Here is a 17082-nt window from a genome sequence, read left to right as displayed (position 1 = left end):
GTGCTAACCACAAAGCTTTTTAACCACCATTATTTCCTCACTGTAAAAAGTGAACAGTTGGATCAACTTAAAAAAATTACTTCAATTGGTAACACCTAAAGAAATTAAGTTTTCTCAACTTAAATTATCACGGTTTTCACGATAAAACGTGATAATTTAAGTTGAGAAAACTTAATTTATCACGTTTTATCGTGAAAACCGTGATAATTTAAGTTGAGAAAACTTAATTTCTTTAGGTGTTACCAATTGAAGTAATTTTTTAAGTTGATCCAACTGTTCACTTTTTACAGTGCTTATCACCTCACTTAAAGCCAATATACTATACATTCTTAAAATTACCTTTACAAAGTTGTCCGGGAAAAGGCCTCGTTTCCCATTGAGGTCTCCTTCCATCCATCCATCCTCATCGATTCTTCGCACATTTCTGATCACGTCTCCAAGCCTGAGGGTCAATTCATCTTCGTGGAGGGCTTCATAGTCGTACTCCACCACCACCTCAACTGCACAGAAAGGAACACACTTCAGTCAGTGTGAAACTCATGCTGTGATCAAGCATCTGATAAAAAAAATATCTGTGACATGCTGCCGGAGAAGCACGGATACATAAAGGTGCTTAACAAGCACTTGTACAGAACAACACAAAGGCCTTTTCACATCAAATAGGCGTACAAGCTGATAAAGCAAAACAAATGAAGAAATTAATAGATTATCTGACAAACAAATGCTGGTATATTTGCATTTTATGACACATATACTGAAACTGATATTGTACATTTACAATTTCAAATGTATTGATTGTCCTTAAAGGAACGGCTCACCCACAAATTAAAATGATGTATTAATTTCCCCCCATGCGACTTGGTATTTTCTGTGAAACACATAAGTTGAATTTCTGTAGAACATCTTGGCCAGTGGCCACTTTAAAAGCACCATAAAAGTATCATACATGTAGTCAAAAAGTTATCTACATGAAACATTCATTTGGGGATGAACTGATCCTCTATTTGACCCATTTTGATTTTGAGTTGTCAGAGATACCAGTTAACCTATGATGTTTAGGATCAAGAATATGCCTGCAAAGTGTCGACACTGATGATTTGCGAAATGTGTGTACAACATTGTTTTTTTATTATGACTATAATGTTTGCAAGTTAACTTAAATTTTAGGCAGCTGCACAAACCCAAAATGAAAACCTTTTTTAACGCATTTCATTATGTTAGTGTTTCAGTATGTTACCCTATGAGGGTATTTAGATATTCAGCATAAATATTTAGTTTATAAAAAATTTGTTCTCAAGTTATTTTTTGTAATGTGTGTGAAAAAATAATATTAAAGATTTTTTTGTTTGTCCACAGATTTCTGGTTAATTGTATTAAATCCAATTAGGGTAAATTTTGTGCCTCACCATAACAATCGTACTAAGATTTTTAACCCAAACACAGGGGTTAAAGCGCTATCTAAAGTTCAACATGAACTTGACTAGTCCAATATTCAAAGAGTGTCCTAATATAGTTGGTTCTGACCTTTGAAGACTGAATAAACACATTCCGCACCAAGACCAGCAAAGAACCGTGTGGAAATCTAGGCCTTGCACTTTACAGCCACCATTGTTTGACCTCTTTTTTGAGCAAAAACTTCAAAACGGCTGGGCCACGGGCCAGCAGAGCACAGCCTATAAATAATGTTTTACACAAATATACTAGGTATGTTAATGGGGACAATGAAACAGCAATTTAACTGCAGGAATGACCGTATCCAAGCAAAGCGGTATGGAGTCCATCAAATTTTGAGGACAAACAAAATGACGTCAGAACAATGTGCTTTTCTCCGCTACCTAATCATTACCAAGGACACCCAGACACAAACATCTCCCAGCCATTTCCAGAGTCTTTAAAAAAAGTGTACAGAGTTAGACAATGCATTAAGAAAATCCCTAAATCTGACTGTGAGAGTTGCATGAGTCTGAGAAGAATGTGATCGGCAGCATACGCACACACACAGTACCTCTGTTGACAGAGGTTATTTACACAGCGATGCCAGAGATAGCAGAGACTTCTCATGGAAAACACAGGGAAGAGGTCAGGGTGTCTGACAGGAACTCATCCCTACCTCAGCTGGTTATGTCTAAGCACAGTATTTCTACAAACAATATGTTACAGCTGTAATCATCAAATGAAATACCATGTACAGCCCACATATTCTGAGGAATTCTTTCGGGAGCATCTGTTGAGAGAGGCAAAATAAACCGGTTCAGGCCAACATGATGATGAAGAATCTGTGAAATATGCCCCGTTCACACTGATTTTATCGGAGTAAATGCTGGATGTCAATGTTATCGTTGGGCCGTGTAACTGGCAACAGTTTTGAAAATTTGATCACAAATGAGATGCAATGCTGTTAAATAATAATAATAATAATAATAATAATAATAATAATAATAATAATAATAAGAAGAAGAAGAAGATGATCTGGTTTTGACAAGGAAGCCGTTTTCTTGCTGCTAAAAACATGGCAGGTATATTGCAACAGTGAACAATACATCATATTAAGGCTGTCACAATATCAGATTTTCACTACACAATTATTGTGGCCCGAAGAATCACAATAAAGATATTATGTCCAGAAATTTAAAAATAATAAATAAAATAATCGCTACTTTTGCGTTTTCTCTTTTTAATTTTATAATGGGTGGCAACCAGCATTAAGGAGCAATACAGCCACCTGCTGTTTAAATGTCAACCGGTTCTGGCGCTGGATTAGCTACAATATTATGTCAATACCTGTGTACTGTGACACCCCAACATCATATTGTTTTTTGTGAATTTTGTATATCATGATTAGCGTTGGGAATCTTAGGAACTTATCCGGTTCCGCCTAATGATTCCGGTTCTGATTCCGGTTATTAAATAACTAATTAAAAAAAAATAGTAGCAAGGGGAAAAAAATTGGACAATACTCAACTCAAACAATCCTTTTTGTGTTTATTATTTACTGTCAAATGGATTTAACAGACTGGTAATGTCAACAAATTTAACATACTTTTCTGAAGGAAAATCAACATGTCTGCAGTGCTCTGGGAGAGTCTCTGGGAGACCTCTCCTGGCTTCTTGTATCTCCAGCAGTGGAGAATACCTCTCAGAAGGGGTAGAAGATGCTTGACCACACATGTAAGATCCAGACAGGAGGCACAGAACTCTCTCTCTGCATAAAGCCTATTTATTTACTTTTAAATAGTAATTCAGCTGCATACGAAACACCTACCTAAACCATGGGGACTCAACGGTGGAAAAACGAGTACACCTTTTGCATTAAATATGGTACCAACCCTGTGACACTCTGTGGTCATTTTCCCATTACTTGCTAAAGTAAATGGAGTAAAAGTCTCTTAAAGCTGCAGTCCGCAGTTTTTCCTCTTTGTCGCCATCTCTGTTTGAAATCTGCAATTGCAGTTATTCGCGGAATTATCAACTTTACGTGCGTTGTGCCTCAGTATGGCACAGCGCGGATGAATCCAATGTTTTGAGGAGAATGTGCGGCTGTCAGTCATCGTGTCGGTGTGGATGCTGTCATTCGCAATCACAGATTCTACTTTTTGGAAGTATGACCAACATAAGAATTTTCACCGGAAAATGTCGTCTGAACAAGTAAGTAATATCCATTTTTGTTCTGACCAACTAAGGGGAAAAAAGCATTGCAGTAAATCGCACCGATTAAATCTAACGATCGCTTTTCATATCACGTCAAACCGTGCAAATTATACTTTGTTCTCAAACTGTTAATGGTAACAACATCAGCACTGCATGACTACATTTAATGCCCTTCAGATATTTGCCCTTGTTTTCACATGGGCCGGTTGCAGTCTCTTTTTTTCTCCGAAGTCCGAAGTATTACGCTATTTACAACGGGTGAATCTCCAGTTGTCACTGGTGATTGTCGTTTGAACCTTTCTGGATCCGCCATCAAATTGAAAAGTTTAATTATATCAAGTGCTGTGAGAAAAGGCTATAAATCTCCACCTCCAACATCCTCACACACAATATAGCCTACTATCCGAGACACCTTCTTTATGTGTACAGATGTGACGTAATGACGCAAAGACATGCTCGAATTTCCCTGCTGAAATCCACCAGTACCACTGGAATTAAAAAAATTATTACAAGCTTACCATTTTGAATCGAGCTAAGGCAAGCAGATAGTTTTGAACACTGGCTGGTTATGTACTTGCTCAACAATTTATTTGGGATAATTTTTAACCCAAAAAAGCTACGGACAGCAGCTTTAAGTTCCAGGAGGGGTTGTGGCACATTGCGCGGTTTCCGCACCATGTTTACCATCTAAAACGTAATGTACCATCAAAAACGTAAAGTGTCCCATTTGTCATTTCAGGTTTCAGAAGGGTGCTCGCAAGCGCCCCTTTTGCTGTCAAAATGGGAACTCTATACGCACTTTTGCGAGCTCCACAGCAGGCACAACATCACTCCAGAACCGTTTTCGGAACCAAAACTTCTGAATTTCTCTCGACTCCCGACCTTAATCATGATGACATTACATTTTGTTGTTAGTTTGTATGGCTACCACCTTGGCCAGGTCTCTCTCAATGGGAATTTCATGGTAAAATAATGATTAAAATAAAATAGAAATAAAATAAAAAGATGATAAACAAACTTTTTTTTATTTATTATATTGCAGTATATGGGTAGAGATAAATCAAAAGCTGACATCCACAAAGGGCTTTGATTCTGGAGATTTTATGGCCAAACTGCCAAATGCGATCCCGGCATCAGACCCTAGTAACATTTCCAGGATAGGGAAAGTACTCGCAATGTGTGAATTAATAAAATCCCAATATGTTGGAACAGTTTTCCATATTTTAATAGGATCTGGGTGAAATAAGCTATATAGAAAAGTGAAATCACTCAAAAATTGCATTAACTTCACCTGCATTTTACACATCTAGACTAGGGCTGCACGATTAATCGCAATAAAACCGCACGCGATTTGGCAAAGGCTGCGATATTTTGTGCGCATGAACAGAAGATTGAAACGCTTTGATTAAACATGACTTATAAATACATGACTGCCTTATTCTGTGTAAGAAGGCACATCATCTCACAGAAGGATGCTCAACTGTCGTTATGAAGTGAGTTTGGAGTAAATGCATGTTATTAAATGTTGCATGTTATTAAAAAGAGGTTCATGTTTTGGAAAGATGTTTGACGCGTGTTGTTTTTTCAAATGCACGTTATAAGTGACTCAAACTCACAGTGCTTTCAGATGGAGCAGCGTTTACGGAGCCGTACATCAATGACAAACTGCGCATAAAAAATAATCGCGATTTTTGCGATTTGCGATTTTAAAATCGTGATAAGCCAACTCGATTCAAGTGCGATTACATGTAAATTGTGATTAATCGTGCAGCCCTAATCTAGACTTGAATAGACCATTTCAAAAGAGGCAGGTCACACAAGGTCAAGCACCTTACAGCTCTCTGGGAAGTTTAAACAATAGATAACCAAGTACACGCAAGCCAAGCCTTTTTGAGCGAACGCCAATCCATGTGCGGCTATTTTTCCTCTTAGATGGATCTGTTTTTTGCACTTTGTGAAGGCTGGCTGTCTCACAGTCATTGTCTCATCCTCTTCTTGTTGGTGTATTTTGAAGAAGACAAAGTTACATATAATGTCAAACCACCATAAATTGTAGGTTAGATGGTTTTGCTTCTAATTTAGTCTCGAGTCTGTTTCCAAATCAAAAAAAGGAAAGAAAAATAGAAAGAAGAACTTCCAAATTAACTCACTCCAAAGGCTTCATCGGTGTGTCACTAGACACATGCATCCTTTATTTTGTATGCAGGTCAGTGCAAATACAACAGAAATGCAGAGACTAACTGAGGTCAACTGAAAGTGTCTAGTAAAAAAGCATGGCTGCTTTGTGTAGTAGCTCATGTATCCCATGTTGTAAGGACAGTTTGCTGACTTAGCCTCTCTGTTTTCACCTGCCGAAGCATCCTGATCTAGAGCAGAGCTTTGCAGAAATTGTCATAATGACAAGGCAAGGCACAAATCCAGAGTACGACTTTGCTTTCATTCGCTCTTATTCCCTCTGCAGCCATTCAGAAAGGAAAACAGATTAGGTCATTTACTTCTCTGCTTTCTTATTGCCAAAATGTTTTAAAGCTTTACTCAAAATGCTATTAACAGTTGCCAGTTTGTGAATAACTGCACGAATAAGCCGGGCCAGTGAAATTAAACAAAAAAACTGAAGACAGTAGAAAATAACTTAGGTCTTGAGTCCAAGAAATGATGCCTTAATAATTACTCAAGTTTGATCCAACAAATACAATCTTTGAAATTATCTCTCACACTAATTTCCATAGGTGGAGCTGAAGTATAGGCTAAGCGGCCCCTTGTTTAGTCTAAACTTTGGGAACCGTTACAGATCATAGATGGATCAAAGAGCTGAGAAACACACACAAGCACTATAATGCTTTCAGTGTTCTTGCCATCTTAAAGTAATTGTGGAATTATGTGGAATTAATGAAAATGTCAATAGTATCATCATCTGTAATAAAGAATCTTCACGTTTTTGAGTTCCATGAAAAATAACTGGAATTGGTTTGGAATAAGTTTGGAGGTTTGGAATAAGTAGTATACAATGACAAAAAAAGAAATTCTGGGCGAACTTTTCCTTTATATTACGGTCAGATGTGTAAAAATTTTAATGACGACTTTGCCATTAAAAAAATTATTCAGGTAAGGAGAAAGCATGTCTAAAGGTACACTACATTTAAAAGTTTTCGGTCATTATACGATTAAATAATTAATACTTTTATTCAGCAAGGATGCATTAAATCGATCAAAAGTGATAGTAAAGACTTCTTACAAAAAATATATATATTTCAAATAAATGCTGTTCTTTTGAACTGTCTATTCATCAAAGAATTGCACATAAAATATCATGGTATCATGGTTTCCACAAAAATATTAACCAGACAACTAGCTATTTTCAACATTGATAATAATAAGAATTGTTTCCTAAGCATCAAATCAGCATATTAGGATGATTTCTGAAAGATCATATGACACAGAAGAGGAGCATGTCACAAAAATGTACCGAAACTCAGCATATAAGCAAGGCTACTTACCTCTATATGAGAAATGTAGAAAGCTTGAAATGTCTACTTTTAAACAAACCTATTCAAATAAAATACAAATACTCTGATTATGTGATCTGTATGAAAGGTGCATTTTTCTCTAAAGGCATATCCACTATACTTTGTAACTTTTTTACATTAAGATACATGTGATATGATCTGAAAGCAAAACAACTACACTTTTAACATTAATCAAATCAAGCATTTTTTTTAAATTAATTTTAACAGGTAATTAGAACTAAAACGTGGTAACCATCTACAAATGAAAATGCATTTGTCATTTTAACAGAACTTAGGGGTTGTGATGCTTGAGACGTTGGTCATTCAGTATTGCAGGGGGGAAAAATAACATTTAACTGATAAGATAATAATACTACTACTAATTCTACTACTAATGACAATATAAACAGAGGTGCACATAACTTTTTTGGTCTGGTTCTCATGGTTATATAGCTTTATAGCATGGTCACAATATATACCGTCATACCGCTCAACCCTAATTAGGCCTAGCCTATATATATTAAAAGCTCATTATGGTTTAGTATTCCCCCCAGTATATATTAATATAAACGTGCGATTAGTCGACTAATGGCTTAAATGAATGACAACAAGTTGACTAGACACATTTTTAGTTGGGGGCAGCCCTAAAACACAGTCGCTCATGGCTTATGTGAATGTAAACAACTGGGAAAGAAAACAGATGCGTATCATTATACTGAATCAGTGAATTCGGTCTTAAAGTGACAACAGCCTAATATTCCTGCTGCTGTCTGTGACAATGTTAATCAAACAACAAAATACAAAGAGAAAATCACTTTTGTAGCTGTAACAAATATTCATTTTATTTTAATTTATACAGTGAAGACCATGCAGTGCTATTTTACATTTGACTATTCAAAATACTATTAGACTATTAGAAAAACATAAAGCATTTTATTTATGTTTATTTCATTTTTATCTTTGTTCTATTGTATTTATCTGTGCTTGTAATTTGTTTATTAGCCTATTTTCTATGCAGATTCACTCCCCTACAAAATCACCCCAATCATTCTAGAATTATAATTTTTTTCCAAACAGAGCTATTCAAGTCATCTGGTGATTTTTTTTTTCCATATCATAATATATATTGCAGAAAACAAAATATCACTATGTCAGGTTTTTTTCCGATATCGTCCAGCCCTAGTAACTTCATTACTTATCTATATTATGAAAAATGTTGACTACAACGCTTAGGCCTAAAAGTCAGTCCATGCCTTAAGCTGGCATGTATGCTGTTGTGTGCATACATGTTTTCAACATTGTCTGTAGAACCTCTCATCCGACCTATGTTAAATAAATAAATAAATAAATAAATAAAAACTGGGGTTGGTTACTTAACATTCATGTCAGTACAAATAGGAAGCTCTTGGACCAGATTTTCTGCCTATAGTCAAAAGTCTGATTATGCAAGACTAATTAGTAACAAAATAATGACTTCCTAAATGTAAATTCCTGCTGAAAACATTCTTTATACTGAACATAAATGAAATGTGCATAAAGAGGTTCTATTTTTAAAAAAAAAAACATGTGCTGACAACCTCAAACATCCATAGACAAATTGTTTAGAACATGTTAACTGTAGATGTGAAAGCCAGACGAGTCGTGTGTGTCGTGAACCGAGTGGGAGGTCAGACGTTAAATGGGTCAGTGGTTTTATAAAATAAACTACACTACACAAAAACACACACATACAATCAATATGTGACTGGAGCTTGGAAGAAATAGAGCACCTAATATGGGACACTTCATTTTAATTCAACCTCATAGTGCCCTCAAGCAGTTTGGACTTAGCTAATCAAGACCCTGGCTGACACACACACACACACATAGTGAATAAACTAGTTCTCATTTAAAGATTTGAAATTTACACAGGAGGAAGCAGAATTTAGACCAACCAGAAGGGAAGTTCCTACAGCCCTCCAAGAAATTGTTTTTTTCCAACATTCAAACATGAAAAGGTCAAGTTATAAAGTCCTTTTGACTAACGTGGAATATGGCAACAACAACCACCATCAAGACCTTAAACAACAAGTTATTATTTTTTGTTGAAAGGACAATTTTTTCGGCTCAATTTGCAAGCTAGCAATGCTACTCCTCAAAGTCAAACATGAAGCTGCTTCCTTTTTGATTTCTCCAAGCAAAAAAAATGTGTTTGTCAGAAAATAATACACTGGGGCCAAAGTCTGAGACCACAGCCGAGATTCTCAAGCATGTCAGTCAAACACAAAATCAAATCTAAGATTATTATACATACTTCAGATGTCAACCAGAGTCCTTTATTCAAAATCACTTGGCACAATAACTAGTGCAGTAGTCAGCATGCAGGGAGAGGCTGCTGAGATTCTTTACATTTTTCAACTTTGGGGTTGTTGTTTTTTTGGATGATGTCAGAGCAGTGATTCTCATACAAGGAGAACTGGTTCTATATTGTTTTAGAAAAATATTTAAACAAAATTATTTTCAAGCATCGGTTATTATTAACAGTTCATCACCATCTGAATTCTTCCACTTATGTGGAAAGAACACCATACTGAAGCACTCTTGATAGTGTCTCCTTCACCACTACTGAATAGTGGCACGGCAAATGAAATGAGTGCTTGAGGAACTTAATGTGATGTTATCAGTTCAAATCAGATTAATCATTATCTCACTCACTGAATTGATCATAATGGTTATTGACTGAACTACAACAGTAAGATTTCTGTTAAGAAATTAATACTTTTATTCAGCTAGGAAGCATTAAAATGATCAAAAGTGACAGTAAACATTTACATTTTTACAGAAAAAATCTAGGCTATTTCAAATAAATGTTCTTTTGAACTTTCTATGTAAAAATGTATATACTTTAAGTTAGACAGTTAGTTATAGACAACATTAGGGTGTAACAATACCCTCATGTCACGATTCGATACATATCACAATACAATATTATGGCAATACCAAAAATTAACTGTTGATTAAAATGCTAAATTTAGTATTACATTGGGGGTGGGTATGAATAGACATGGACTTGGTGCAGCGGGTAACCCAATGCACAGCACAATGGTGACATCAGAATAAAAATATTGATGATTCTGAAGCTGAAAATACATAATTATCTTAGACGAATATGCTTTCACTGACTGGCTATATATTTAAAATAATGTAGGCCATTTTTTACTGGTAACATAGGCTTTTGGCATTATAATGACCCACAAATATTCCCCCATTGCATTAATAATACATTATATTCAACATTATATATAGTAGTTTAATATACTACTGACACCAAAAAAACACCAAACTCTGTAAAGATTTTTTTCCCCTTGCACAGTAATTTTCATTTTGGGTGAACTATACACAATACAAATATCAATGATATTGTTGAATATTTGTATTGCGATATATTGTGACACGATATATTGTTACACCCCTAGACAACATAGTTATTTAAAATTGTAATAATATTTTTGCAATTTTACTGTTTTACTGTATTTTTGTGATCAGATAAATGCAACCTTGGTGAACAAAAGAGACTTCTTTCAAAAACATAAAAATAAATATTACCAACCCCTAACTTTTGAACGGTAGTGCAGTTAGTCCTAAAAGATTAGTTGATCTGGAATTGTTAAGTATTAAGTAATCAGAATGGAATCTGACAATTTGAACAAGAATGGCTCAAGTCAATTCTATACAATTCGCATTGCTACATGAGTGTCCTGCTGGCAAAAAGAATGTAGTTGATCTATCATTAAAATCATTGCATTAAGAAATATGCAAACTACAACAGACTTTTAGTACAGACAAAGTAAAAGTCTACTACTCAACTATTATTAGGCCACACTTTAGCTTTTAACAAAATCACTAGACCTGTGAACAATATTCCCACATGAGAGGAAGAAGAACAGATCAGTTTTAAAAATCCCTTTTGAAACCACACATTCACCTATTTTCATTTCGCCTACACTGTCTGCAGTCAAGACCTGACATGACCAAGCGATGTCCACTTGCACCTGCGCAAAGTACACTTATTACTCTAACACACTTCCATACTTCCTGGTGGGTTCAGTTTCCAGTCCTGCGCTTACATAACTTTGTGACAACATGATGAATTACTGACGAGAGAGGGGGGGGCACTCAAGGCCACGAAAGCAACCTGCCTGCCAGCCAGACATTCACTCTAACCTACAGCTGGGAAAACAAATGACCATTATGCCCCATGTAACATCTAAAAACCAAAACATTTCCTTGAACTTTTTCCTTTAAAAGTCAATGCTTCTGTACACACTAAACACTAACAGAAAATGTAAAAGGGACATGTTCAAACACCTCTTCCACTACGGTATCTTAAGTAAGTTGTGTTTGAGATCAAAAACTCTTGCCCTAGAGTGTTATACCAGGAGCTGACTTCACATAAAACCCATAATTCAGACTATAACATGGGTGATGAAGAAAGATCTAAGAAAGTTTTGACCAACAGCCATTTTTACCAGTCATAAAATTTACTTTTGAATGTGCAAATCGCTTCTGGCTACTAACAATACAAGCATGAGTCAAAGTCTTGGTCACCTGACAGAGAAAATAGCCAATAAATTAAAACAAACACACCACTGACTCCCTCACTAAATCTATAAGTACAATAAAAGTAACTGCTAATGAGAATACAGTAAGTTTAATTGGAGTCAACAACCTGAAATCGAGAGGAGTAAAAATGGAAATGAACCTAACTCAAAAGAGGATTTGTAGACAACTCATAACATTTGCACTTTATTCAAACCAGCTGAGTGGTGCTAAAGAGCATGACAGTGCAGAACAGGTAGGCTACTAACCTAACGTTTTCAACTACATTTGTTTACCAAATACCTACTTAACTGCAATAGGGAGGTGCTTCTTATTAGTTTTTATTACTGTTTAGCTGATTCTTATTAGTCGTACTGGTGGTTTTGGATTTGATAATGACACTAGTTATTGTTGTTGTTATTAATAATAGTAGTAACTCTATTAATGGCACAGGAGGTCATGTGATGTAAACATGACGGCGCCCTTAAGGGGGCGACCCGCTTCTTCTTAAATAAAATAGCTTTTCTCGAAAACTGACATGGTCTGGATTTTTCATCTTATGAGTGTACATTATTGTAATGGACCTGTCAAAAGTGCAGTTTATTTATTTAAACGTAAAATTGTATTCATCAATTAAAAAATTACTATGTACACCTTTAAGGGGGCTTCTTTGGAACAGAGCCACAGCAACTTGTACAAACTGCTTTAAAACCAATCAAACAAAGTCAATGCCACTTACATCCGAAAGGTAAACAATAATACTGTAGTGGAAGGGCAGGGATCATTAATCTTGACGCAAACGAATCGAATTTACTGGTTTAGACAAGCCTAGCCAGTTTGCGACACTGGCGCCTAGTCAAATTTTCATTTGATCATAAGTTTTTTTTCCTTTATTCAACTTGGATACAGTTTCATTTTTGTAAATGACGCTGATGTGACTCGTTCGCGCTGTTTCCGTGGAAGCTGAAACGCGACACTGTAACTGATCGAAAATAAGCGAGTTGAACTCACCCATACTGTCCTTCGATACGAGACCGTCTTGATCTGATGTGTACAATCTGCCGTCCTAGCTGATGTTAGCTAGCAGACTGAATGCTAGCAGTAAATCCTTGTGCGTGGAATCGTGTTGTTGAAGTGCTTGTTAGCGAGTTTATTTGCGCTATTAATCCATTCGACTTGGTTTAAATGTCGGCCTGGTGTTAAACTGTGAGGTATGATTCTTAAGAGTACTGTGCAGGAAGTTATCCCGAAGTCTCCACCTTTCTTAGATTTGCCTCCGCGATATTTCAACGGGAGGATCCCGCGAGAAGTCAGGTTTCCTCGCTGGAATACAAGAGGCTGAAGTGTGACATTTTAGTGTAATTTGACTATTCAAGCATAAATGTTAATATCCACGCAAATCTTGCAGTGATTTAACTACATATAAATTAAATGAATAACGTTATATCTGTATATATTATGTACAAGCCTATGTAGGCCTACTCTGCGATTATATGTAGAGCATTGTAAACCAACTGGAAAATATATTTTATTGTATATGAAAAATAATTTTACATAATGTATATTAGCATTTTTTAACATTTAACATGTTTTTGTTTATTATGTCTTAAATATTTTAGTACAAAAAGCAATATGCTACATTTACATTGGGAGTGGGAATAGCAGTCATTTGCAGTCACTTATTATATTTTTGTCAACAGAGTATGTAGGTTTGAAGTAGGCTAGCTGTGAAATCTCGTCTTCGCTCAGTTGAATGTCTCTCTGTGGCTGAATTATTTGCATTAAATTTGGCTATTAAGCTGTTAACTGTAAACTGAAATTGCCTCAATCAAAGCCAATTTCCATAAGCATGTACTTCCCTAAGTTTTTATGGCTTGTTTGAAATTATATCTTCTCTGCTTGTGTCCATGATTGATTACACAACAACCACAAACAATTACATTTACTGTGAAAGCATCAAAATGAAGGGAAAAGAACCATGGTAGTCTGGATCACATTGTGCTTTGGCACTGTTAAATAACAATAGAAAATAACGAAGAAGAAAAAAAATAAGTCAGATTATGTTATCATGTTCGAACTGGATATTTATGAGAAAACTAACCAAAAACCTTAAGAGAAAAATACTCCATCATTTTGTGTTGGGCTTTTAGAGGCTTCCTTCTTTGCAATCTGTCATCAAGAACTGGTTTAAAACTTTTATATATATGACATTTCAGTAAATTATGAATTTCTGTATACTGCTATTATTATTATTCACACACAAATATTGGTTAATGGCAAAAAAAAAAAGCATACAATGACATTTGTAGAGAATTAAAATAATAATAATATAAGAGTTATGGAAAAATATCATGCACTTAAAAACATCTGTGTTCAGAAAAAGCCAAAAGATGGCGTCAACCCACAATTTACATCCATCTAATAAACATCTATCTAGTGGGGTCATAAGGTCCAATGGTTTCCACTAGAAATGGAGCTCCAGAATGAAGTCATGCTTTCCATGTCTTCCCTAATCCCAAGACATAAACATCACTGAAACGTTATGGGTTGTTCCAAAGCACAAATTGTAGATTTATAAATGTCTATTTGATCCTCTCATAAACACAGTTCAGACCTACTATCAGCATTCCAAGACTGTTCAAGGGCAAATGGCCTTAAATAACCTTAATTTATTATTTTATTTTATTTTGCTATTTTACCTTCTGTGGTAGCAATTCTTTGAATATATTCTTGTGGTTTTTGTCTCTCCCTGCTGGGCACTCCATGCAATTGTGTAGACTTGCACAAACAGAAGTTGCCTCTTTTTATACCATTTTCAATCTAACTAAACTTAAATTAATTTTAAACTGCCTTAATATCAACTGGGGAAAAAAAATAGCCCTAGTCTTAGAACTCCCTTAAATCCAACATCAGTTGTAGAAACTGATTTTTATATTAGATCAAATAAGGTTAATGAAATTCTCCTTGTGTCCTCAAAAATGCCTTTTTTTTTTTGCCAGCAGAGGGCAGAATATGAACAATCTACAAAACTAAGACAGAGTGGAATGACACTGTATTTTCTTTTACTTTAATGGTATTCCTTCTTATTTAATCTTTTATTTACTTTCTGTTCTCCAAATGACTTTAAATGTCTTTTTGTTCACATGAAATCAAATGGTGCTATGTGCCAAAATATAAAGCAAACTCTTTATTGATATTCATTGATTGCTGAATGTACAGTCCATTCAGTTTCAGGCAGGTCATAGTTATAACGTTATTTTAAAGATGTTTTTGCACCACAAAGCCTCAAATTGACTTCAACAGATTTGTTTTATGCTAAAAACTTTACACATTTGCATAGATTGGAAAAGAGCAAACCATCAGCTTAGTTATATTATATTATATTATATTATATTATATTATATTATATTATATTTACAAATAACATTTAGGCTATTTTGAGTATTACAGTTCTAATTATTTATGACTGACATGTAAACATTTGGTTGCTTCAGATATATTTGTGAACACTTGAGATACAGATCCTCTCTTTATCCCTTTACATTCTGCAGCAAATGCTGAGTAACAAATAATCTAGTGGCAGCCCACATAAATATATCTAGTAAAATGGAAAAACTTTTAAGTCCACAGTGCGTGTAGAATATAGCGCTATAGGTGGTGTGTGGTACAAATAGCCATATTGTTGTACATTTCAGCATGGATGCACTAATGTTAGTCAGACCGAGGCATTTCTCTTACCCTATCATCTAAGTCAACCCACTTAGAGTGATTTCCCGGGGCAGAAACTGTGTGGCACGTGAGAGCATTTCCCCGTTTCATCCTTTTAGCACTCAGTTGCACGTGTCGGCCTGTCCAGATGGTGCGCTCTTCGTCTGCCTGTGGCCTCTGAGCTCTGCCTGTCTGAGACTGAGACACACTGGAAATGATCTCCTGTCCTTGTGCCAGTGACACAGAAGAGCATTCTGTTTGCATATGTCTGAGGCCTTACAATGAGTGTTTGAATGCGGCACTTTCTTTCAAACAATAATGCAAATGAGACTGGACAGTGTAGCCATAGGCATACAAACAAACATTTCTAGATTGTACATATTCATGGACTCATGTATAGTTTAGTTATATTTTAAAATTGGTAATTTATTATGATTATTTTGTTTATTCTTGAATATATATTGTGCTTGAATATATTTTTAAATGTAATTTATTCCTGTGATGGCAAAGCTGAATTTTCAGCATCATTACTCCAGACTTCAGTGTCACATGATCCTTCAGAAATAATTCTAATATGCTGATTTGCTGCTCAAAAAACATTTCTTATTGATAATGTTGAAAACAGTTGTGCTGCTTCCTTTTTTTTTCTTCTTTTTTTTTGTGTGGAAACCGTGATACACTTTTCAAAAGTTGTTTTTTTAAAGAGATTAATACTTTTAGTCAGCAAGGATCTTATAAATTGTGACAGTTGACATTTATATTGTTACAAAATATTTATATTTAAAATAAATGCTGTTCTTTTGAACTTTATATTAATCAAAGAATCTAATCAAAATATATTAATCAGTTTCATTAACTGTTTTCAAAATTTACACTGTGCACCAAACCATGTTAGAATGACCAACTTGTTTATTGTTTGAAAGTTTGTCTGTATTATGTTTGTTAAAATTTGCAATAATAATAATAATAATAATAATGGATGCAGACAATTCAGCTTTGCATCACAGGAATAAAATACATTTTAAAACATTTACACCATGTTGTCTTGAGAATCAACAAATATTCACATTCAAAAACCCTATCCTGAAGTCCATCAATAGATAAATTAACTGAAAAACCATGGTAGCCGCAGATTAGTGTTTTTTTATGACACACAAAGTCTATTCACCCAGATTGCAAGATCATGTAATCAGTGAAAGGCCAAGTCCATTTACTCACTGGTTAGACAGGAAACCCCTTCTGAGTCATTCAGAAGCATCATACATAGATAGCTCATATGAGTCAATAATCAAGCATTGTAAACCATAAATTACTGCTTTAAATAATTTTACCTTGTAAAGCTGGACATATTAAATGATATTCAGGGAAAAAAAAGTTTTAAATGAAAGTTTATTGAACTTTTAGACAAATTAAAAAATATATATATTTCACAACATAACTGTTTTTACTGTACTATGTTTATCAAATAAATAAATAAATGCAGCTTTGGTGAGCATAAGCGACTTATTACAAAAACATTAAAACAAATTTAAATGTTCCATTTTGACCGATAGCGTAAGGATAAAGTCGCATTGTCCAATTTACTGTAATGATTTGCCTCAATGTGTGCCAAAATGTTAATAATTAATTTTGTGTGGTACAC

General features: G+C 34.9%; 1 protein-coding gene across 3 annotated transcripts in view; it reads right to left on the bottom strand.

Annotated features, from left to right (window-relative positions):
• The window catches only part of cd2ap (CD2-associated protein), a 58876-nt gene extending 45856 nt beyond the window's left edge, over positions 1-13020 (bottom strand). For all 3 annotated transcript variants that reach the window (XM_084090500.1, XM_084090501.1, XM_084090502.1), the window contains exons 1-2: positions 12744-13020; positions 340-500 (exon numbers count right to left, since the gene is read on the bottom strand). In XM_084090500.1, coding sequence (XP_083946626.1) covers positions 340-500; positions 12744-12747 — 165 coding nt within the window. In that variant the 5' untranslated portion in view covers positions 12748-13020. The remainder of the gene's footprint in view (positions 1-339; positions 501-12743) is intronic.
• Positions 13021-17082: the final 4062 nt, after the last annotated feature.

Source organism: Abramis brama (assembly GCF_963993115.1).
Source record: "Abramis brama genome assembly, chromosome: 18".
NCBI lineage: Eukaryota > Metazoa > Chordata > Actinopteri > Cypriniformes > Leuciscidae > Abramis > Abramis brama.
This window is presented reverse-complemented; position numbering and strand designations above follow the sequence as displayed.